This window comes from Pleurodeles waltl, chromosome 5 (genome assembly GCF_031143425.1).
Source record: "Pleurodeles waltl isolate 20211129_DDA chromosome 5, aPleWal1.hap1.20221129, whole genome shotgun sequence".
NCBI classification, from domain to species: Eukaryota; Metazoa; Chordata; class Amphibia; order Caudata; family Salamandridae; genus Pleurodeles; species Pleurodeles waltl.
In genome coordinates, this window is record NC_090444.1 from 1647798481 (window position 1) to 1647824248 (window position 25768).

At 44.4% G+C, this 25768-nt stretch overlaps 1 protein-coding gene across 2 annotated transcripts in view; it reads right to left on the reverse strand.

The window, feature by feature from the left end:
• SMC6 (structural maintenance of chromosomes 6) overlaps window positions 1-25768 on the reverse strand; it is a 610138-nt gene that overhangs the window by 522914 nt on the left and 61456 nt on the right. For both annotated transcript variants that reach the window (XM_069235972.1, XM_069235971.1), the window contains exons 11-12: window positions 9961-10107; window positions 7521-7609 (exon numbers count right to left, since the gene is read on the reverse strand). In XM_069235972.1, the coding sequence (XP_069092073.1) occupies window positions 7521-7609; window positions 9961-10107 (236 nt within the window). The remainder of the gene's footprint in view (window positions 1-7520; window positions 7610-9960; window positions 10108-25768) is intronic.

The window sequence follows — 25768 nt, forward strand, 5'->3', positions numbered from 1 at the left end:
TGAAAACTAAACATCTGGGTGATTCCAGGGTGGTGTGTTTCACATGCACCCGCACCATTTTTGTACCCACAATCCCCTGCAAACCTCCAACTTTGCTGGAAATCACAAATTTTTCCCACGTTTTTGTGATGGAACCTTCCGGAATCTGCAGGAATCCACAAAATTCTACCTCCCAGCATTGTCTCATCTATACTGATAAAAATTCTGCTGCACTTGTCAGCCTAACAATGTTTTTTTGCAAACTGCCCTTTTGGACCCCCTTTGTTCCCCATCAATATCAACATGTTTTTGGCTCTTCCCTTTCACAAGCACTTGGCCCACCTACACAAATGAGGTATCATTTTTACCGGGAGATTGTAGGGTGGTATGAAATGTGTCCCAGTGCGGAGATCCCACACAGAAATGTGGGAAAAATGTGATTTTTTAGCTAAATTTGAGGTTTGCCGTGGATTCTGGGTAAGAAAACATAGGGGGATGCACGCAAGTCACACCTCACTGGACTCCCTCGGGTGCCTAGTTTTCAGAAATGTCTGGGTTTAGTAGGTTTCCCTAGAAGGCTGCTGAGCCCAGGACCAAAAACGCAGGTGCTCCCCTGCAAAATCAGGTAGTTTTGTATTTGATTATTTTGATGTGTCCAGATAGTGTTTTGGGGCATTTCCTTTCGCGGATCCCCACAAGTCACCCCATTTTGGATTCCCCTAGGTGTCTAGTTTTCAAAAATGCGCTGGTTTGCTAGGTTTCCCCAGGTGCCGGCCGAGCTAGAGGCCAAAATCCACAGGTAGGCACTTTGTAAAAAACACCTCTGTTTCTGTGAAAAAATTGATGTGTCATCGTTGTGTTTTGGGCCATTTCCTTTCGTGGGCGCTAGGCCTACCCACACAAGTGAAGTACCATTTTTATCGGGAGACTTGGGGGAACGCTGGGTGGAAGGAAATTTGTGGCTCCTCTCAGATTCCAGAACTTTCTGTCACCGAAATGAGAGGAAAAAGTGTTTTTTGGGTCAAATTTTGAGGATTGGAAAGGATTCTGGGTAACAGAACCTGGTCAGAGCCCCACAAGTCAACCCATTTTGGATTCCCCCGGTGCCTAGTTTTCAAAACTGCGCAGGTTTGCTAGGTTTCCCTAGGTGCCGGCTGAGCTAGAGGCCAAAATCCACAGCTAGGGACTTTGCAAAAAACAGCTCTGTTTTCTTTGTGAAAATGTGATGTGTCCACGTTGTGTTTTGGGGCATTACCTGTCGCGGGTGCTAGGCCTATCCACGCAAGTGAGGTAGCATTTTTATCAGGAGACTTGGGGGAAACACAGAATAGCAAAACAAGTGTTATTGCCCCTTGTCTCTCTCTACATTTTTTCCTTCCAAATGTAAGACAGCGTGTAAAAAAGACGTCTATTTGAGAAATGCCCTGTAATTCACATGCTAGTATGGGCACCCCGGAATTCAGAGATGTGCAAATAACCACTGCTTCTCAACACCTTATCTTGTGGCCATTTTAGAAATACAAAGGTTTTCTTGATACCTATTTTTCACTATTTATATTTCAGCAAATGAATTGCTGTATGCCCAGTATAGAATAAAAACCCATTGCAAGGTGCAGCTCATTTATTGGCTCTGGGTACCCAGGGTTCTTGATGAACCTACAAGCCCTATATATCCCCGCAACCAGAAGAGTCCAGCGGACGTAACGGTATATTGCTTTAAAAAATCTGACATCGCAGGAAAAAGTTACAGAGTAAAACGTGGAGAAAAATGGCTGTTTTTTTCACCTCAATTTCAATATTTTTTTATTTCAGATTTTATTTTCTGTAGGATCTACACAAATGACCCCTTGCTGAATTCAGATTTATGTCTACTTTACAGAAATCTTTAGCTTTATGGGATCCATCATTGGTTTCTCACCCATTTCGGTCACTACCTGGAAGGAGGCTGAAAGCACAAAAAATAGTAAAAATGGGGTATGTCCCATTAAAATGTCAAAATTGTATTGCAAAATGGGGTTTTCTAATTCACGTCTGCCTGTTCCTGAAAGCTGGGAAGATGGTACCGTAAACCCTTTGTTGATGCCATTTTCAGGGAAAAAACCACGAGCCGCCTTCTGCAGCCCTTTTTCCCCCATTTTTTTAAAAAAAAAACACAATTTTCACTGTATTTTGGCTAATTTATTGGTCTCCTTCAGGGGAACCCACAAAGTCTGGGTACCTCTAGAATCCCTAGGATGTTGGAAATAAAGGACGCAAATTTGGCGTTGGTAGCTTATGTAAACAAAAAGTTATGAGGGCTTAAGCGTGAACTGCCCCAAATAGCCCAAAAAAGGCTCGGCACAGGAGGGGAAAAGGCCTGGCAGCGAAGGGGTTAAAGATTCTGCCAGGTGGTCCACCACCAGAAAAATCCCTTCGTAGTCCAGCCACTTCCGGTGGCATAAGAGGCTTCTGACACAGGACCCAAGATCCCACCCTATCCTGCTTGTTTCATGTGGTGGAGTTGTACATGAGCACCTGCATCAGGTTTCCTCTAATAGAGGGCAGAAAAGCCTTCTAAACCAAGCATATGCACCTCAGTGCCAACAAGCTGATGTAGAGATGAGCGCCCGTCTGACACACACCAAAGGCCTCTGATCTCCATCTCTCCCAGATGGCCTTCCCAACCCAGAAGTGTCAAATGTGGGTAGGGCTAGGAGAGTGGTCTGCCACTGACCTAAATGCAGTACAGCAGCCAGCATTATAGGCCTTCTTCAGTGTCCTCCGAAATCTGAGCCCACTGGGACTTTAGGTCCCACTGCAGAGCTTGCATATGCCATTTGGCATCTTGCAACATCTGCAGTCTCAAAGTCATCCACAATGAGACCCAAATCAGAGGCCGTAACGTAGGGATCAAAGCCCGAACGCCCTGGAGGTTCGGCTCCCAGGGAGAGGCATGGAACCACAGCATATCCAGAATGTCTCAGATGAACGGAGGAGCTGCGAAAGAGTCATGTAAGATTTCACACTTTGATAGTGAATCCCAACAATGTTAGGAGGTTCTCCATCGTCGGGAGGTGGTTGACGACTGCCTGGGGCAAATCTGTCTTCAACAGCCAGACATTAAGGTAGGGGAAGCTTAGTACCCCTCAACCTCCAAAAGTGCGCTGCCACTACCACCATTATTTTTGCGGGAACATTGGTGATGCCAAAAGGAAGCACTGCAAACAGAAAATGCTCTGGCGCACTGTGAACTGCAAATACTGCCTATGGAAATAAGCGTCCTACCGGTCCAACACCGCAATTCTGTCTACTTGTTTTAGAAGAGGCAGGACCTGAGATAGTATATGTATTCTGAATCTGTCTTTCTGGAGAAAGCAGTAAGAAAGGGCAGAGATCTAAAACAGGATGAAGGCCTCTGTCCTTCAGCAGCAGGAAACATTGAGAGTAACAACCAGCTCCTACATCTGATGCCAGAATCCTCTCCATAACCCCGTTGGACATAAGGCCCAGCACTTCATCCTGGAAGACGGACACATGGTACCCAAATAGCTGTCCTTGATGGTAGTGGAAGGTGCGCCAGATAGAAAGAAATGGAAGGCGGTAGCACTGACGGAAAAGTTGGAGGACCCACTTGTCTTCCGTAAAGGCTCGCAACCCTTGGAAGGAAATGCCATCTCCAGCCCCCCAACCGGGTGGCTGTTGCATCAAAGGATGCACTGAATAGGTTTTACGGCTTCACAGCTGGAGGGGTGAGGGAGTGAGCTGCCTGCTGTCCCTGATTTCCTGGGCACTGCCATTGTAAGCCACAAAAGGGCTGGAAGACCTGTTGAGCTGGTGGCAGGGTCTGACGCTGGTTGTATAAAACCCCTACTCTAGCCTTGAAAGGGGTAAAATTGTTGATAGCGTACTCTGTATGTGGTAGGCAGATCCAAGAAACGTCAGTGGTGATTTTTTTTGATTTTTTTTTTGTTACAGGTTTTAGGGCAGAGTCTGCCTTCTCACCAAAAAAGAGAGAGTCATCAAAGGGCTTGTCTATCAGGGATGCTTGGACATCCTCAGAGAAGACCGTAAATCTTACCCAGGCATGGAGTTGAAGCACCATACTTGTACAAATAACCTAATATAAGCAGTTAGTCGTGTCCAAGCCAGAGCAGATCACAAATTTTGCAGCATCGTGGCCTTCCTGGATTATTTGTGTCAGGGGCACCTAGAAGTGGTCTGGAACTGCTGATAAAACCTGTGCCCCCATGTCCCATAGGGAGTGTCTCTCAAGAAGACAGCTGGTATTTACCAATCACAGAGTAAGACTCTTGGAGGAAAGATGAGCTTTCTAAAAGTCTCTATAACGATCAAGTGTGGTGGTGAAGAAGGAGTTTTGATTTACCTTGCAAGTGTACACCTGCACCACCAGGCTCTCTTTGTATGGGATGTTGCAAAAGAAAGTCAAAGTTGCTTGGCACTGTTCAATGGCACTGAGCAACCTTCCTATTGACTGGTGGTCCCAAACAGGGTTTCATTCAAGAATTTGTCCTTGAGGGCCTCATTAAATGGTAATAGATGTTGTGTAGGTGCTTGAGAGTACCTCTGTTAGAACATTAGACTTCATCTCCGTAGTAGAAAGTTGTAGGTTCAGTAATCCCACTGCCCTACGCATAACCGCAGCTAAGTAGGCGCTTTCTTCGGCGGCAAGGCCACAAGGAGAAGAGAGTCAAATATATGGAAATATATACATTCTTTAGACATTTTGCAATTTCTCCACCAGTTTCCCTCCTCAAATTGAAGAACAAAATTATCTCCTCCATCAAAGTGGTTATTGTCCAAATCAGTGCTGAAAAAACTGTAAAGTCTAGGATCTACCAGGTGCTAACCGTAAAGTACCAGAATCTGGAGGGTTGCTGGCTGGCTGTCCACCAGTGGAAGAAGGGTGTGGCCTCAGTTGAATTCTGGGTGGATTCTGATCCGACTCAGCAAGCAGAATGGTCTGTGAATCCTCCTCTGACACAGGTGGAGTCAGCATCAATGTGAAGGGAACCAGCGCAGTGGGTGGCGCCAGAACCAAAGTCGTCAGTGCCGAAGCTGAACCCGATTAAGTTTCATGGTGAACCGCTGATACAGAGGGTGGGCTGCCGGTGGAAATCCAACTGGAGGTTCCTGCAAATCCTTGAGGCATAAAGGCACGCCAAAGGGAACCAGCAAAGTGCTAAAAATGCACAGCACTGCCTTCCTAAAAATCTCCACTTGCCATCACAGACGAACCTGGCAACTCTGAGTGTATTAGGACTTGGCTCTGGATCAGCTCTGATACAGATAGAGAGTGAAACCGGACACCTGAGGTAGGGTGGTACGTTGAAGTTCCAGAGTGGATGAAAGGGGCGGATTCCTGCTTTAATGTTTTATCTTTATACTTGCACTTACCTGAAGATTGTGACCGCGGCAACGATCTCCAGATGCCAATGATTTGGTAATGAGACCTCCCTTTCAAACGTATCCAACCAAGGCATGAAGTCTCCCAAAGTCTGATGACATACACCTTTGGCTCGTGGTCCAGCATGGCCTTCGTATTCATCAGAGCGAAGTTGTTGCAGACCTCCGAATCATGTTCCAGCCCCAGGCATCGTAGACATACATTGTAAAGGTCTGCCACAGACATCTGTTTGCAACAGTCCCTGCACGACCTTAACCCTGTTGCCTTAGGAGGTGACATTTTCCCTCGCTCACTGGATACATTTTGCAAAAACGTTTCTTGAAAAAGACTAAAGAGTTGCTCTGGATCCGGATCTGACTCTCCCACAGGTGAAGCAATCTTTGTGTCCTTGTCCCAACTCGTGGAGACAATAGAAGTATTTTTGTATCAGTCCTCTGTGAAGATCTTCCTCGCTCAACATGCATCAAATTGCTTAAAAAGTTGCTGGAATGTGAAGCCTCAGCTATATTAATCAAATAATTCTGAAGCTCAGCCTTCCAGAACAAAAGGGGCAAGGAGTACTCATTTTGGTCACTGGAAGTATAGAAGGAGCCTAACTGAGATTCAAAATCAAAAAATGAAGAGATCTGAAGAAAGTGAGCAGAGCTCAGAGGACTCTCTGGGGGGTTGTATATCAGAAGGGTGAATCCCATCTTTGTAAGGAAAAGTCTGTCTTTGGTGGCAGTGGAGGGTTTTAATAAGAGAGGCACACTTCATTTTTCACATTCCAAAGGATATAGTGGGCTTTGCCCCAACCGAGAGCAGGAGTAAAGATCCACCCCCCCCCCCACCCTTGAGAAACTCCACCGGGTAATTGCAAATACTGTACAGGGCTCTCCCTGGGGGGATGTTTTGTGCAACGGGGGCAGGGGACGTAGTCCCCCATTCATACAATCCCTGAAATAAAGAGTAAGGATTCCTGAGAGCAGGAAGCCTATTCAGAGAAGCACCACTGGAAACTGAGGAATGTCTCATATCTATTGGTGCTTCTTTTCGTTCCGCTGGTGTGCTGCTGGATACAGCCTCACGTGTCACTCTAGGCAGTTCTTTCTTCTTGTTCTTGGCAGCTCAAGCCTAGAATAAACTTCCTCTCAACCGCTGCAGATGCAACAATGAACTGCAGTTGAAAAAAATAGTAAAAATGTGGCTCTTTGCATCAATATAATGTGCTGGATCGCCAAATTTGGCTGTTTGTTGACCGCTCGGAAACGCCAAGGGGTACATGTGTGCCATACAGGTATCTGTTTATATTCAATCATTCTTTCATTCTCCTGTGCAAATCAGGACCGAAGGAGCACATTGCCATAAGTATTTCCTGACTACTACAGTACTGTAAGTGACCTGGCATCATCTAGCTAGTGGGGGTGTTAAACTAAGTAAGTATTCTCCTAATCCCTTCCATTCACAGCGTGGACAGTTGTAGCGGTTTTGCCCCACGTGGGAGCCCCAAAGATTTTCCAGTTTCTCTGTACCAGGGCATGGGGCCACATCTTTGGTGCTGCAGAAGTAGTTCTGAGAAACTGATCTACAAGATCTTAGCACTAGACTATTTAAAGAATAATCTTTAAAAAAAAGATGGGTCCACGCCTGTTGACGAGACCGTCACTAGAAATCAGTCCGTTGATGTCAAGAGATTTATACAGTGCTTCAGACCAATGTAAAGCCTGTTGCATACAGCGATTAAGACATAGGGAGATACATATGTCAATGACGAAACAATGTGTCCAAGTACGGATGGTGGGACTAAAATCAAGATGGGAAGATTTCAAAGTAGTACATAAGCCATTTCACTACCACTCATCCCTGGGTACATAAACCTTATGGAACTATTTCTGAAGTAGCGGCCAAGACCCAAACTGACTAAAAGCAGATATTACAGTGTAAATGTCTGCAATTCTAGATGACTGATGGGTATATGGCCATTAAGCATAGGGATCACAAATTCAGTACTCTGTTAGCACCACATTACGTAAAGCTCACCTCACACAGAGTGTGAGGTCAGTCGACCTCTTAAATTAACAAGTATTATGTGAAAAAATAATAAACCACTTTAATGTTTGACGTTTGCACTATAAACAGCATAATACACAATATTTACCTTTTCCTCAGTTCCTCAATTCGTCTGTGAAGTTGGTCATCGTCTCTTTCTAATCGTTTCAGTTCAGAGCGGTGACGGTTATAAAAAACCTAAACAGAAAGCGAACAGTGAAATAACAGAGTGAAGCAGTAAACAGTAAAACAAAATGTACCTACAGAGCAAATTAAAGGAGGTTCAGTGCGCCGAAAGCAAAACAAAATTCTACTGAAAAATCAATTAGTTGAAACCAAAACAAGTCCTATTATTGATGCAAAGTGTAAACGTGACTGCTGACCTAATACTGACATCACATCGCAAAAGCAGTGAGTGACAATGAGAGTTAAAACTCATCCTTTTCTTAAGTCTTAGCAGTCTTCTACGTCACTACTGCATTTTTGAGGGGGGGGGGGCACAGAGGCATTTCAGTCTGATGACGTCAGATTGATAGATCTGAAAAGTGAATAACTATAATGGTGAAAACCTGTGGCGATATTGACAATTTTTGTTATCAAGCTACAAGCTCGGTAGAAAAGGAGGGGAAAAAAAAAAAAAATCAAAACAAGCTGGGGATTCCTAACATATAAGAAACTATGAAAAAAAAAATCAATGTCAAGATTTTTCAGTAGAAAAAACTGTGTGGTCTCCATTTTATGCTTGCTACAATCTATCTAGGTTGAGAACGCACTGAAACAAGCCAGGTCAAGGAACATGAAGACAGGGCAGACGAAATCTGGTGAAGAGGATTAGAAAAGAGTGCCAGTAACAGAGAGAGAGAGCGAGAGAGGGTGTATGTGAAGAGGATTAGAAAATACCATAGGGAGAGAGAGTGAAGGCCAGGTAAAATAAAGATTTGTTACGAAAATCATTTACTTTGTTGGAAATGTCAATTTAGTTTGACACTCACTATGTTGAGTGACAGGAAATGTTTCACAAGCATCAGATTTCTTTCCAGATCACTTTTACATTTTTTTGTAGACATAATGCACCTCGCAGCAGTTAAAGTGGTCTCTGTTTCTCAGTACAAGTCAGAAAATGTACTAGTCCACTGTATTCGAGCATTCAGATGAACTAAAATATATTGTGTTAATTGATATCCTCATTTTGATAAAGCTACAATAGATTAACTATTGAGCTTTCCTAAATGAGAGATTTTGTCATTTCTCCAAAGTGTTTGTGTTGCATACCATTTAGTGATAATGAAATAGTTCTAAACCAGAAACGTTAACATTTTCATGGTGCCACCTCTGCATCACTGCCACTTTATTTTATGTTAATTCCTTGCACTAATTCAACTGGTTGGACTACCTAATAATGTTCCTCAAGAGTGAGTGAACTCAATACATTTTTAAAAAACGAACTGCGATTTAAAAGGTACCATTAAGTCAATTTATGACCTTGTGCATGCTACTCAAAAATATATTAATCATTTTATATGCAACAGATTAAATGTCAGTGTGAACCCTTTCTGGCAGCAAAGGTGTTAAGGCAGGGAGAAAAAAAAAGATTCCAAGAGTCCATAAAATCCATTAGGCAGAACTCCTTATGCACTAACAAATCCCCAACACTTACAGCACTTCAAGGACTACCACTAGAGTGGACGTGGGACTTTCAGGAATTTCCACAGGACTGAGCGAGAATGTCTACCCCACCCCCAAAGAACATGGATAAATACAAGCAAGATTTCCCCTCCGCTGTTGGATGCCGACTGCCATTGCCAGATGAAGAACCTTTATGCTAAACAAGTGTGAAAATCCCCTTTGCTAATGTCCACCGAGCACCATTAAAAATTTAGATTGTTCACCATCAAGGTGCCCAGCCAAGTAAATAAAACACACTCAAGGGCCACTATCCAGCCTGCAGCTTCGCAGGGAAAACAGACATCTTACAGGCACTATACAATCCTAGAACTAACCCATGTAACTGTAACCCAGTGCAGGTGATCTTCTGATCAGCAGCTAAGGCACATAAAAACTACTTAATCACAACCACTCAACTGAGAACTGTCTTGCAGCTTCTGAGGGGAACGGAGAGGGCTGCAGATCAGTAACAGGTAAAGAAACGATAGTTAAGCAAGCAAAAGAGGGTTCAACATATTACTCAACACAAGGGATCACTTAGTTACAAAAACAGTAACTTGCGAGTCTCACTACGCTAATTTATGAATTTACATCTACTTGGCACAAGCTGACGAAAACAGTACACGAGCTACAATATACTGATCGGCATCTGTCCCAGACTGCATAGATACGCCGAGAACACAAATCAAGAGGACTGGTGCTTATTCAAAAGGCAGTATATGTTATGTTAACACTGTAAAGCTAGAATGTTGCTAGGTTGCACAGCCTTATTCTGTTGCCGTTTTTCACTCGGAGGAACAAGAAGTATCTTGAATTGCAAAGTAGCCATACCCAAGAATCCCACCATCTGAGGAGCTTACCGATCCAGCAAAGTGTTAACTCACCTCTGCTTCATTAAACGCTTTCTTTCTTGTTTGAACATCTGCTTTAGTAGAAATTAAAAGAGGTTTCAGTTCTTGTGCTTCATCACTTATCTTCTCCAGCTGGCTCTGAATAGCCCTGAATTTTTCTTCTGCTTCATTTACTTTGCACTAAATACAACATTGATTAAAAGTCCACATTAGAATGAGGTTAACTGAAATGGAATATTATTTTGCAGAATAAGCACATGATATTAAATGACATTACTTTGGAATACTAACATATTTGCAGGATAGCCATTATATATGAACCCTTTAGCTCTGAAGACTTTTCTTCTCCCAATGTTGAGCTCTTTTTTTGATACTGGGGTACTTTGTGCTTACCCCTGCATAACTTTCATTCCACAAAAGGAATCCACACCAAATGTACCTCCTTTTATTCCAACATCATGAAGATTCTAAAGGTACCCAGGGTTTGTACATTCCTCTGGAGGGCATAATATAGCCAACATCTAGCTAAACGCAGAACAATTCTAAGGTGGGGTTGTGGCCAAATGTGAGAGTGGGCAGCCATTTTTTTGGCACCATTTTGAAACTACTGTTGTCTAGTGGGTTTTCTGCCACCCAACACAAATTGGGGCAGAGAGGGTGTAATCTCGCATTGTAAAAGTATTTCCTGGGAAAAAAAAATAATCCTGGTGTTAAGCCCAGAAAAACATTTTCTTTTGCAATGCAGGCGTCTGTGACAGGGCAATGCTTGCACTGTGGCTGTAGTGTCACCTTCGACCCATAGCAGATACTGGCACCAAAAAGGTTAAAGACTGAATGGATAACATACTACTCATCAATATAAACAATACTGATTGCCACTATTTAACCCCGTAAGTGCTGAGGCTCCACCACACCCCAATACTAAATCTTTCTTTTTGATGCTTTGGGCAGTTTGCACTTGAGCTTTCATAACTTTTCCCCCAAAAAACGGTATCCAGGCCAAACCTTGGTACCTTTAGATTCACCAATATGCGTGCAAAAAAGGACAAAGAGTTTGTGAATTCCCATGGAAGCAACCAAGGTAATAGCCAAAAATAGCCTTAATGTAGCACATTTTTTAAACTGTCCTCTGTAAGAAAGTATGTGTTTTGTTGTCTAAGAAAGGCATCATCAAAATGTTAACTGTGCTAAGATCACACTCTTGCCAGCTTTAAGAAACAGGTAACACAGTTCTTGCAATTTTATGAATAGTAGTCATCTTGATTTATTTTTGTGGAGTCTACAATAAATGCAGTTTGGGGTGGAAACAAGTGTGAAACCTATGGGTGAACCCAGAATGCTATACTTTTCTGAAAAGTACGCAATTCTGAATTCAGCACAGGCAGATCACTCACGATTTTCCCAAAGAAATTAACAGTTGAAATCAAAAACTTATGAAATTAAGTAGGAATAAATAGAAACGTTTTCAATTTGTTTTTGGGCTTATGGCTGTTCCACAAAAGTAATACTCTATGTCTATCAGATTCTTTTGGTCCCGGGGATATATAGAGTTTGTTGGTTGTCCAAGAACAAGTGATAACTAGTTAGCTAAGCTGCAGTTTATAATGACTTTTCATTGTGTACTGATGATGCATGAATTTATAAATTAACATCTAATTAATTAAAAGGGGTAAGAAGGAATCCTATGCATCTTTTGAAGGTGCCCAAGTTACTGAATTTTAGGAAGCGTGGTTATTTGTGCAGCTCTCTGTTTGAGTTATAGATAATATCAAGTGATTCAGAAGGCATTTTGCAAAATGTGTTCTTTCCTTAACAAAGGCTTACACTTGGAAGCCAAAAATTCAAAAAAATTAAATTGATAATAACAAATAGTCTGCTTGTCAGAGTTCCCACATTTCTCCTGCTATAAATGGTAACCCACTTGTGTGGGTACGACTATCACTTGCAACAGGACAGGCTGAGAAACGCTACTAGAAAATATCACAATTTGTCCACTGAATCCACTCATTCGGAATGGTGTGGGTAGCTGCGGTATTTGTCCCAGTCTTGTCTAGCATAAAGGCAAACCTACCAGCCCTCATTTCTGAAAATGAATCCCTCATGGGATTACAGGGTGGTATGACTCACGTTGATCCCATTACATTTTTATACCCAGAATGACCTGTACAAGTCAAACTGAGACCAAAATCATGGATTTTTCCTCACATTTCACTGAGGAGAAAAACCTGTCACTTGCAGGAATTGACAAAATCTGACTATCAGACATGCTCACATTTCTGATTTAAAAAAAATCAGCAGGTTTGCATACCTAGTGTAACACGAAGTGGTCAGAATATGGTCACTCTGAGGTCAATGTCATATCAATGAGATGTTCACATGGTTTCCCTTTGGCCTGCCCCTATTATATGTGTTATGTCCACCTACACATGGAAGGCAATGTTTCAATTGGCAAACGCGTGGGAACATGGGTAGGAAGACTCTGGCCATTGGCTGAAAGTGCCAGTTTAAATATGGGGAAAATATTATTTTTGACACATACTTTGACGTTTGCAGGGCATTCTGTTACATAAAATGTGCAGGGATGCACACAAGCCACACCACCCTAGGATCCCCTGGGTCTCTAAGTTTCAGCAATGCCCAGGGCTAAGTTAAATCCTAAATCACCTCCATGGAAGCAGTAAGACCTGGCTTTAGAGTGCTGGTATGGCCTGATATCTGGACATGCAGAACCCCACCCCACCCCATTTTTTTATATAAATAAAAACAGACCTATTATCTAATGGGCTTCCTGCCTCCATCTCCACTGGAAGGGCAGCAAGGGGAGGGTGAGGGGAGGGGGCGATTACTCTGGGATGCGGCCTGATGCCCAAAAGTGCTAATCACAGCCTCATTTATAAAAAAAAAAAAAAAAAAAAAAATAGAAGCATTGATGATGTCTAGTGGACTTTATTTTATGGCCCCCTACTTTCAAGGGATGAGAATGGGGGGAGGGGCATCCAGATGCCAGGAAGCACCACCACACACACTGATCCTATTATTATTTACCAGTGTCTATTTGGTGGAAGTGCAGATGGCAGATTGGGTATAAATTTGCTATTCTTGCTCCTCATAGGGATTCAAGTAATGTTTGAAACCAGCACAGCAAAGGCTCAGATAATTTATCCATAACCTCTGTGGTGAAACACACTTACTTAAAGCTACATCAACAGTGAAACACACCAAGTTAACTGAAAACAAATGTAGTATTCCTTGACTCATCAGTGACAATCGCCTGAGTCAGAGAATCTTGTTGAAAAGAGATTCCCTGCCGCAAGTTCTCTGTTCTGCACCACCATAAGAGGGATTATAATGACATTATAATGTCAATATTGTGAGTTGCTGTTAGTCTTAAATATCTGGGACCACTGATCCTCTAGGAATGGTTGAAGAGGCCTCATTTGAAGTCTTGCATGAGGCAGAGTGGCAATGGAGAAAAACACTGACCCCAAAAGAGAAACTATAAGAATAAATGGTCTTTTTCCCAGATTGATGAGACACTCTCCACCAAAGGAAACACTTTTCCTAGAGTTGTATTTAGTGTTGCACTCCGGTTTGGTGTCTGCATCGACCTTTGAAGATTTATCGGTAAACCCTGATAAAGAAGCAGAGCTTCTATTTTGTTGAAATACAACTTCAGGAAACTTGTTCAATTGGTCGCCTTTTAACAAGATGGATGTCTCACTCATTAGCTGGGTCTTGAACAATCTTTTCTTTTTCCCTCTAAATCCACTGTTTTGAGGGTTTATGCTTTTTTCTGGCCATCTCTTCCTTGTATCCTGAGTCAGGAAAGGTAGATTTAGTGGTTTATGTTGCATGTCCAATTTTAAAGTTATAAGTCTCAAAAAGAAGCACCTGAAGCTGACACTGACAGTAACCAGACACTGCTAATTTTGCTGCCTCAATAACCGAGTTGATTACTTAGTTGGAGACTAGTGAACTCTCACTTACCATCTCCTCAAAGGCTTTCCTGCGATTGTCCGGCAGGTCGTGAGGAAAGAGCCGTAAGTCCACCCTATATCAATTTACCATTACAGCCAAGGAGTGAGCTGGCATTAGCATTCTTCAATACGGTGGGCATTATACTGCACATCTTCCCGCCTACTGTGTCAATCATCTTGCTCTCCACACCAGGTGGCTCACAGATTTCAGGTGCCGAGGCTGGTCTCTCAGCAAAGAAACAATGACCAGGTTTGATTTCGGTTCTGTTTTATAAAATATGTACCCTAGTGGAGGGGCAGAATTGTTAGACAAGGAACTCCAGTAGGGAGTCTGCCAATAACAGCCAGTAAAAACAACTGCCACTGAAACTGATAATGTGGATGTATCTTACCTATAGTCCTGCAACATACTGCAAGAAGAGTTTGTTTGTTTCTTTCCTCATGCAATGAGTGCTCTTTGAAACATATGGAGGAGTTCAACAATTTGGAACTTCAGCTATAAACTTACAACATGCTTATAAGCAGAGACCATTTGTTAATATGACGAGCATTCTGAAATCTATTTGCAGCAGTGTGTGGGAAAAGTGCAGCAAGGTCCTGTAACTACTTCTCTCTCCTTTAGGGTCTGCAATGTATTTTGAGAGCTAATTTTAATTTCCCTAATGCAAGACGTATTTGTTTGAAACCTGTGCTAGGGTTTAACCATAGACCAGGAGCATTTTAAGAGCACAGCCCGTTTGATTTTTGCTGAGTTTCAGCATTGTGCACAGATGAACCTGTATTCTTGGAGAAATTATTCAAACTTGTTGATGTGATTAAATTTACTTGGAGAGTGGTTTGCACCATATTCCCCGCAACAACACCCTCACGCACCACACCAACACCACCCACCACAACCGCCTCAACTGCCTGCTCCTCAACACCCGCTCCCTTCACAAACATGCCATAGAACTCTGGGACCTCATCACATCACACTCACCTGACATCGCCTTCCTCACGGAAACCTGGACCAACCCCTCCTTGGAACCCGACATAGCCATCGCCACCCCCAAGGGATACAAACTCCAACGCAAAGACTGCCTCAACAGGCCAGGTGGTGGCATCGCCATCCTACACAGGGACACCATCAAAGTCACCACCAGCTCCCAAGACACTCTCAACAACACAGAACGCATGCATTTCCTGATCCCCATCAACAACAACTCCACCCTGAGAGGTACATTAATTTACAGACCACCAGGACCACGCCCCGCCTTCTGCGACACCATCGCCGACACCTTCAGCTCACACGCCCTCACCTCCACAGACTACATCCTCCTAGGTGATTTCAACTTTCACTTAGAAAACCTACAAGACCACAACTCTACCTCCCTCATAGACAACCTCACCAATCTCGGACTCAAACAACTGGTCACCGCACCCACCCACTCAGCAGGACACACGCTCAACGCAATTTTTACCGCAAGCCAAGACATAGCCTACACCCACACCACCGAACTCCTCTAGACTGACCACCACTGCGTCCACTTCTCCTTCACCAAACCCCCCACACACTACCATCAACACACCACACCCTACCGCATGTGGGACAAGATCACCACAGAACGACTAAACTCCCAACTGGCCCACTAACCCCCCCCCCATGCCAACGACCCCAACACAGGAGCACACAACCTCTCCAAATGGATCACCACCTACGCAGACACACTAGCCCCCCTCAGAAAACACATCGCCACCCGCAACATCAAGAACGCCCCATGGTTCACCCCTGAACTCCAAGACTCCAAACGCAAATGCCGCCAAGCTGAGAAAATATGGTGACTAGAACCCTCTACAACCAACTTCTCCACCCTCAAAACCACCATTCGCACCCATCACCAACTCATACGCACCGCCAAAAGAGATCACTACAAGACACGCCTTGACAACAATTCTTAAAACAGCAAAGAACTCTTCACCATCATTAATGAACTTGCCAAACTCAAAGCCAGCAACATAGAACCCTCACACACACAGCCCCTATGTGACGCCCTTTCCAACCACTTCCTCCACAAAATCCTGGACATCCACAACAGGTTCATACCACACACACCCACCCCACACACCCCTCACTCACCCAGCCCAACCCCCACCCCCCACTCTTGGCCCCCCCACCACACTCTCCACCTGGACCCCCACCACACACGAAGAAACCGAAAAAACCATGAACTCCATCCGCTCTGGATCCCCCTCCGACCCCTGCCCACATCGCATCTACAACAAAGTCAGCCCAACCATCGCCCCCACACTCTTCAACATAATCAACTCCTCCTTCGACTCCGCCACCTACCCAGACCCCTGGAAGCACGCGGAAATCACCGCTCTCCTCAAAAAACCCCAAGCCGACCCGGAGATCCTCTCCAACTACCGCCCCATCTCCCTCCTCCCTTTCCCTGCCGAGGTCGCCGAGAAACTAGTCAACACCCGCCTATCCCACTACCTCGAAGAAAACAACACTCTTGACCCCTCACAAGCCGGGTTCCGCAAGAACCACAGCACGGAAACCGCCCTCATTGCATGCACTGACGACATTAGGACCAAAGTCGACAAAAGCGAGTCCGTCGCACTCATCCTCCTAGACCTCTCCGCAGCCTTTGACACCGTCCGCCACCACACCCTCCGCACACGCCTCCACAACATAGGAATTCGCCACAAAGCCTTAGACTGGCTCACCTCCTTCCTCACCGACCAGACCCAGAGAGTCCCCCTTCCGCCCTTCCACTCCAACACTACCAAGATCACCTGCGGAGTCCCCCAGGGGTCCTCCCTCAGCCCCACACTCTTCAACATCTACATGATCCCCCTAGCCAACATCCTCTGAGCACACGGAATCACTATCCTCTCCTATGCAGATGACACCCAACTCATCCTCTCCCGCAACCCCACCACCACCAAAACCAACCTACATGCTGCTCTCCTCGACACCGCCAACTGGATGACCACCTCAAGCTCAATTCCAACAAAACCGAGATCATCGTCTTCGGCCCCAACAAAACCACATGGGACGACTCCTGGTGGCCCACCGCCCTAGGTCCCGCACCCACCCTCGCAAACCACGCACGCAACCTCAGCATCAACCTGGACCCCTCCCTCTCCATGACACAGCAAATCAATGCTCTAACCTCCTCCTGCTTCCACATACTCCGCACTCTAAAAAAAAAAACCTTCAAATGGATTCCCCCAGAGACCAGGAAGACAGTCACCCACGCACTCATCAGCAGCAGACTGGACTACATTAACGCCCTTTACGCCGGCACCACACTCAAACTCCAACTCCAGAGAATCCAGAGCACAGCCGCACGCCTCGTCCTTGGCCTCCCCCGCCACGAACAAATCTCACCACAACTCAAATCCCTTCACTGGCTCCCCATAGACAAGAGAATCACATTCAAGATCCTCATCCACACACACAAATCCCTCCACAACACCGGCCCAACCTACCTCAACGAAAGAGTGAACTTCCACATGCAACCTCCGATCAGCCGTCCTCGCCCTAGCCACAGTCCCCCGCATCCAAGCACCACCACAGGAGGCAGGTCCTTCTCCTACCTCGCCCCCAAAACCTGGAACTCCCTCCCCACCAACCTTCGCATAACCAAAGACCTCCTGTTCTTCAGAAAGAACCTCAAGACATGGTTGTTCGATCAGTGACCCTCCCTGCCCCCCCCCCCCCATTTGATTCCCCTACCCCCCGCCCAGTGCCGTGAGTAGCGCGCTCCACAAATTTTTTGATTGATTGATTGATATTCCTGTATTGTGTGCAAGGAAAGTCTGAGCAGCCATTCTTGCTAATCTCTCCCCCTTTACCTTTTCAACCTGGTAACTTCTCCCACCCCCCTCTTTGCCACAGGTTGGAAACATTGTACGCGTTTTATTTTCACAGTCACATGACCTTCATTGGCATCTCGAGGACCGCCCTTCAGCAGGATCTGATCTATTTAACCTCTTACCAGAGCATCCAACCTGGTTGTCAAGGGCACCTTCCCTACTTTGGCCTATTAATGAGTGGAAATGGCAGAAGGCCATACCTACCTCAGTAAGCTCCATTCCATTTGTAGGAGCCAAACTGTATAATCAGAGCAAACATCTGCAACTCAGTCTTAGCCAAATTAACTACTCCAGAGTTCAATCCTCGTCTAACCTCCAGAGAGGAGGAAGTTGCTCCTAGGTATAGCCCTTAGGTTCTACAATCTAGCAGGGTGGGAACAGGAGGCACAGGCACTGAGTATAGAAGACTGAACAGAGTAGGTAGACGGCGAGAAAGATGGGTGACTGATATAGGGAGAAGGATGAGACAGACTGGGTGGCGGCCTTGATGCGTCTACGGGAAGTCGCAATAAGGTCAAGACTCCAGCTAATACAGTTTAAAGTGCTCCACCAGCTATACCATGACCGAGCCAGGTTGCATAGGATGAGAAAGGTGGCCTTCCTGGACTGTATGCGACGCATGGGGACTAGAGGAGACTTCCTGCATACAATATCGGGCAGCCCTCTCATAAAAACCAACTAGGCCAAGGTTATACGAGAACTCCATGCAATCCTGGAGGTGAATATCCCAACAGACCCAAAATTTGTCCTTTTGGGGATACTGACAGAGATAGATGTCTTGAGGGCTAAACCACTTTTCTGTAATCTGCATTTGGTTGTGGCAAAGAGAGGCATGGTCAAATACTGGGGAGCACCAGAGGTTCCAGTATTGCATGAATGGAGGGCAGGTATGGATATGTATGTGGCTGTGGAGAAAGTCACTTATAGGAGTAAGGGGTGCCCCACAGAATTAGCAACTATGGGAGCCTTTGCTGCCCTATCATGATCTGAGTTCTGATGTGGATGAAGCTGGAGCCCTGGGACAAGTGACTCGGAATGTTGACTGAGGGGTTTCTACGCAAATGAAGTGTCCTAAAAATGTGTTGTCTCCCTAGCTGCTGAAAACTATGTGTCGTGGCCACCGGTGGTGGCGTAGTCTAGGGGGCCTTCCCCTTGATGTTTTTGTGCTTTTTATGTTTCAGTTATTGCATGCTTTGCACTTTGCTGTAAGTACCGTTTGGAAGCACCAGTATGAGTGCTATATGATGCCTGACTATTTTGTTGTTTTAAAATAAAAAAAAATATATATAGACACTTAACAAACAAAAAGGTTTGAACAGAGCTGGATGACCACTGTTGAGGTTTAGTTAGCCTTCTATATTTCATCAAAGCAGGAGAGCCACTGTAGGCCAGCCTACCTGGTGAAGACAGATGCTTCTGGGGTCAGGCTATTACTCTTCCTGCTAAGAAAGAATAAGCTGTTCCTGTATCTAGTCCATAGCCAAACCAGCTGGGGGGGGCCTTAGCTCCTTCTGGGGTCAGCCCACTATGATTTCTATGTCAAGACGGTAGCTACTGAATGCAGCCAACATTCAAACCTGCTATGTGGGGATAGATCTGACTCAGGTCAGTAGTTGTTCCTGAGAATAATCCACAGATACTTCAACTGGGCTGGGATAGTTGCACCTGTGTACAACTGGAAGAACACAACTGCTACTGGACCCAGTCCAAATTTATCCCAACCAGTTAGTCAATTGTCATATCAACTGGGTCAAAATAGTCTGCCCTATTGAACTTCGCTATGAACCTATTCAAAGAAACTCTAAAAGTATGAACTACAACAGAACCAGAAGGACGGCACTCCAGTTCAACTGGACTGTAAACTACTGTATTGCAAAAAGAAAGTCAACCGATCATACAAGTAAACACGGCTCATATGTAAAAGGACAATCTCACTCCAGAATGGGACCTCTTATCCAAAAAACAAATATAACTGATAAACAGAATAATGCACCCATCAAAGGTATTTCTCACTCTAGGCACTACACTGATACCCAGTAAGAAAAAAAACGGTCCTGGGTTGCTTGTGTTCTAATCCAGGGAGGACTTGTCCTCGCAGTGGGGGCTGGACTGTTCTCATTGGAGCAGGGTCAGGACTGATTTGCATACGGCTGGGTCTAAACTGAGGTGTAATGGTGTGCAAAATAACAATGGACTGGGATGCTGCCCGAGTAATTACCAATGCCTGAGATTATTTCAATTATCCATCTATCACTTTTTTGTAGACTTCAGTGAGTATCAGGCCAGTAAAGGAGTGGAATCCTCCTAGTCACATATCAAATATTGCTCCGCAAATAATTCAGCCATAGGAAACCCAGCTATTGTACCTGGAAGGCAGTGTCTTCAAACTACACTTCACTCCCAGGTAGGCACACATGTATCAAAGGGGTTTACTCATTCTATGTCTATGGTAAAAGTGTTAGTACACATGGCCGTCAAAACCAAGCAGTGCTGTACAGCAAAGCCTGCTAAAAGGCTGGGAAGCCACCTCATACAAGTATGAAGCACAGTGTAAATGCTGAAATACAAAGCAGTTGCACATTAGTAGTTGAACAAGTTACTTGCCTTCAGTAATGTTCTTTGCGGTGGATACTGCAGTGTCCCATGAGCCATTAGGAGGTGTACTGCAGCTCCATGTTCCATCCCTACCGCCCCGGAAGTGACAGAGTGAAGGAGCATTTAAGCTCCACCCTTGTGACCCGTCATCAGTTTCTTATTTCCATATCCACGCCCTCAGACAGTAAGCATCAACAATTTTTGTTATCAGTGTGTTGATCTCTACAGGCTTCAACAAATCATAAAAATGTTACCAGACTTGCACGTCTAGTGACTTTAATAACCTACTTGACCCAACAGTAATGTGCATGACCTGGAAACAGGTCTCAAATTATGTGATCCTAGGCAAATATGAAAACAAGTTACTTACCTGTAACTACAGTTATCCAGTATTGGCATCTTTCATAAATTCACATACTTGAATCATCCCAGTCATCGAAGTGGGAGTCCCACGGTACATGAAAAGCAATAAGCACCAAAATAAATTCCACAGGCTATAATGGTAACTCAAATCACTCTTATAGCCTATTTCAGTCCTTTTGTGAAAAGGACCCACACCTGGCTGCTGGCCAATCAGGCACCAGCACCCTCTAGAATACTCTCCAGAGAGGCTCTTTCCCTCAGATTTTCTAGCACAAGAAACATAAGTCACACAGTATTATACTACATAAGTGCCTACTTCAAACAATTGCCTTGTTGATGCCAACAAATTGATATTTTATATTACATAGTATTATAATATCATCTATATGTTGCCTCATATTACATTTGCGTTATACACACTACTATACTTATCCTAAATGTACCGACAATTCCTCATCAAGATTAAAACCATCGTATTCTCAGAGGAACACTATCACGTACACAAAATTGTAAAGAGAGCTGTTTTTACCATGACATTGTGCAAAATGTCTAGCTATGGGATGTGTTTTATATTCCTTAGATATAGCCCTCATGTGTTCTAATATCCTTTTCTTGGCTTTTTGTATCGTGCTCCCAATATAACATTTAGCACATGGACAAAATAGTGGATAAACGCAGAATTCAGTATTACAGTTCAAATGTTTCCTTATCTCAAAAGGTTGAGTGGATTGTGATAATTGTATTCGTTTGCAGCTTTTGCTGCCTTAGCAAGCCTTACATAAACCACACACGAAAAAGCCCTGTATCAATGTCTGTTTAGGATTTTTAGTAGATTCAAAGAGACTAGAGCATAATTTATCTTTAAGTGATGCACTTCTCCTGAACATAATCTGAGGTCTTTCTTCAATTTCATTTGCCAATTTGTCATCCAATTTTAATATATCCCAATGTTTGTTCAAGCTACACCTGACTTCTCTAGCTTGATCATTATAAGTTGTAATAAATCTGATTGGTTGAGTGCCTATTATATTCTCCTTAACTTTGGGAACTAATAACTTAGCATGATCTATCATCATCACTTTCCTCAGTGTATTGTTAATCAGATTTCTGGGATAACCTCTCTCTTGGAACCTTCTGCTCATTATCTGGGCTTCAGGATAAAAATCCTGGTTATCCGTACAATTCCTTTTGGCTCTCAATAGTTTCCTGTAGGGAATACTCCAAATTAGATTCTTAAGATGCCAACTATTAGCATGCAGTAGGCTGTTTCCTAATGTCTTTTTACAGTGTAAAAGGCTTATTAATCTCCTATTAGTCACTTGTAGTTTGAGGTCCAAAAATTCTATTTGTGAACGATGTATCTGAGCTGTCATATTTGTGAACGATGTATGTGAGCTGTCATATTTTAAATTTAACTGATTTTCATTCAGAGATCTAACAAACTCTGCTGCCGTTGTTTCACCGCCACTCCAAATACAAAAAATGTAATCTATGTATCGAGTCCATAAGACCGTATGCTCTTCAAATGACTTCATATTGTACACTATCTGTTCTTCCCACAAACCTAAGAACAAACCCGCATAACTCAGAGCAAAACATGTTCCCATTGCTGTTCCTTGGGTTTGACGATAGATCTGATTGAAGATAAAAAAAATATTTGTTAAACATGTTCTTATCATGTGCAATACCATGTCAGTGTGTTGCAAAAAGGAGATGGATCTTGCTCTTAAAAAATTTCTAATTGCTGTAATACCCGGTTCATGTGGAATGCTGGTATATAGGCTCTCAATATCTAGACTTAACATTAAGAATTGGTCATCCCAAACAATCCCTTCAATACGTCTAAGAAAGTCACCAGTATCCTTAATGAAAGAGGGTAACGTCTCAACAAATGGTCGTAAAAAGAAATCAACATATTTTGATGTATTCTCAAGGCTACTTCCTCTAGATGAAACAATGGGTCTGCCTGGTGGATTTATTGGGTTCTTATGTAATTTCGGAAGTAGATAAAGTACTGGGAATTTGGGGAACTCACATTTTAGATATAGATATTCATTTTCTGCATTCTTCCTCAATGTCCATACCCTGGAACTCACAGAACTCATGAGCCAAGCATGCAATTGCAGAGATGCTGGATCCGGATGAAGAATTTGACCGTGAGTCTTCGTGAGAAGGTCGTGGTTGCAGGGAAGGCGCCTGGGATTGGCCACGGACAGGAGTAGAAGCTCTGTGTACCAATACTGCCTGTGCCACCTGGACGCTATGAGTATGATCTTGCAGCCTTCTGCCTTCATCTTCCTCAAGAGTCTGGGGATCAGTCGGATGGGAGAAAAGCGTATGCAAAGATCCCGGACCATCTCATCGAAAGAGCATTTCCCCACGACCCAGGGAGTGGGTAGCGACTGGCGTGGAATTGGCATTTGGCGTTCTGATAGGTAGCAAACAAATCCAGGGTTGGTCGTTCCCAGCACTGGAAGACGCTGTCCAGTACCCTCTGGTTGAGTTCCCATTCGTGGCAGTTGTCGTCAGTCCTGATGAGAGATTCCGCCAGGATGTTGTTGACACCTGGCAGGTGCTCTACCCTGAAGCAAATGTTGTGCAGCGTGAGACAGTCCCAAAGAGATTGAGCTTCCCTTGAGAGGGAGAGGGATTTTGTTCCTCCCTGCTTGTTGATATAGAACATGCTTGTTGTGTTGCTCGTCCGGACCAACACAGATGACCCTGCAATGCGTGGAAGGAACACTTTGAGCGTGAGATAAATTGCTTTTAATTCCAACAGATTTATGTGCATTCCTCTCTGCGCATCTGACCATCTTCCCTGAATGCGCATGTCCTGTAAATGACCTCCCCAACCTTCCAAAGAAATGTCTGTTGTGATGATAAAGTCTGTCATTGGCATGAGAAAGGTGAGCCCTTGAGAGAGATGGTTGACCTGAGACCACCATCACAAAGCCGCCACTATCCTTGGTGTAACACTGATCAAATCCACGAAGGATCCTTGTGACTGGGTCCATTGGAGCTGTAACTCCTCCTGCAAAGGTCTCATTCTCAACCTTGCTAGATGAACCAGGACGATGGATGAGGAAATCATGCCTAGGAGCGACTTGAACAGTCGTACTGAAACGGACCTTCTCTTGAGATGCCGACAGCCAAGTTGGCTAGTTTCTGCTTCCATGCCGGAGTGAGGTACGCCTTGTTTTCAATGGTGTTGAGTTCTGCACCCAAAAAGACTATCCTGCGTGTGGGAAGAGTGACTAGAGGTGGAGGTACACTCCTTGGTGTAACGGGAGACGGTGGAGGCTGCAGTTGTTCCTCCGCTGCAGCTGGGAACCTCCTCCTATAATCCTGCAACATTGACTGCAAGTCCTGAATCAAGGAGGCAGGCATCTGGACAGTGTCTCTTGGTTGAGGCGGAGGTTGATAATAGCATCCCTGATGAGAGTAATAAGGCTGATATTGATCATACTCATCATCATCATCCTCTTCCTGATATTTGACGTGCAACTGGGATGGGCTGTGTGCATCCCCAAATGGACCCTCATCTGAGTCTTCCCAGTCCAGCAGATGACTAGGTAGCAAAGTTGTCACCTTACTTGGTGAAGTATCCCGAGGATATATAGTCGATCTGGACATTGCTGTGATTTTAACTGTGGTGCGAAGATCAGGAAACCCAGAGGAACTAGGAATAACATCCATTTGACTCATAGCCACCATTGGCATCGTCGATGGTGTCAACGGCGATGGTCCCATCGACGGCACTGATATCATGGACGATCTTTCTATCAACGCCGGTCTCGTCGGCGGTGGTGTGGTCGACGGTGGTCTCGTCGACGACGGCCTCGTCAACGGTGTTGCAGTCGATGGGACTTTCATAGACGATGTCGTCAACGACGATGTTCTCGTCACGATGGCTTCAACGTTGTGTTGAGCGACGAAGTCTTCTCTGGAGGCTTCTTCGACGGTGGTTTAATGGAAGTAATAGGAGCCTTTACCACGGACGTCGACGTAGTCAACGACGGTCTTGTCGACGAGGTGGTGGAGACGGTAGATGTGAACACCGTCGTCGTCGTCACTGTCGTCGACGGTGGTGTCGTCGTCGACTTGATTTTGATAGATACATTTCTAGAGGTAGAAGGCTCAGATGAAGGAGAACGGTGAGATGACTCCTTCTTTTGTTGAGGAGAGGATGGCTCAGATGAAATTGAGCCCTGTACGCCTTTTGCACCTTCCTTATGATGCATTTTTTGTGCTTTTTGGATCTTTCAGCCTGACCTAGGTCCTCATTTCTGGACCTTTTATGTGGTCTTTATAACTCGCTCTCCTCACCTGAATTACAGGATTTTGCCTGTAGCCATGTTAAAAGTCTACCCTCACGGTCCCTGAGGGTTTCTGTAGAGAAAGTGCGTCATATCTTGCAGTCTTTCACCTGGTGTTCTGGATACAAGCAGTATAAGCAGTTTTTATGTAGATCATCCACATGGTGCCTTTTCTTGCCACAGGTCTTACAAGGGCAGAAAAGGCCTTTTCTAGAAGAATCTGCCATCTTTTAGAGGTTTTCTGAGAGAAAATCTTCTGAAGAAGTAGAAAACTGAGCAGAGCTCAGGGAGACTCCCTTCACACGACGTGCAGTAGAAAATCTGAGGGAAAGAGCCTCTCTGGAGAGTATTCTAGAGTGTGGGGGTGCCTGATTGGCCAGCAGCCAGGTTTGGGTCCTTTTCACAAAAGGACTGAGATAGGCTATAAGAGTGATTTGGGTTACCATTATAGCCTATGGAAATGTTTATGGTGCTTATTGCTTTTCATGTACTGTGGGACTCCAACTTCGACGACAGGGATGATTCAAGCAAGTGAATTTATGAAAGATCCAATACTGGATAATTTATTTTACAGACTCGCCTTTTTCTTCATTATCACATATGAGAGCACTTTCAAATATCTGAGATCAGCATTTCGGTTATACAAAAAACTTGTTTAATTTTAGACTGAACTTTTGCTTCATGTTCAGTAATAATCTAGCCCACATATAGCACGCACGTGAC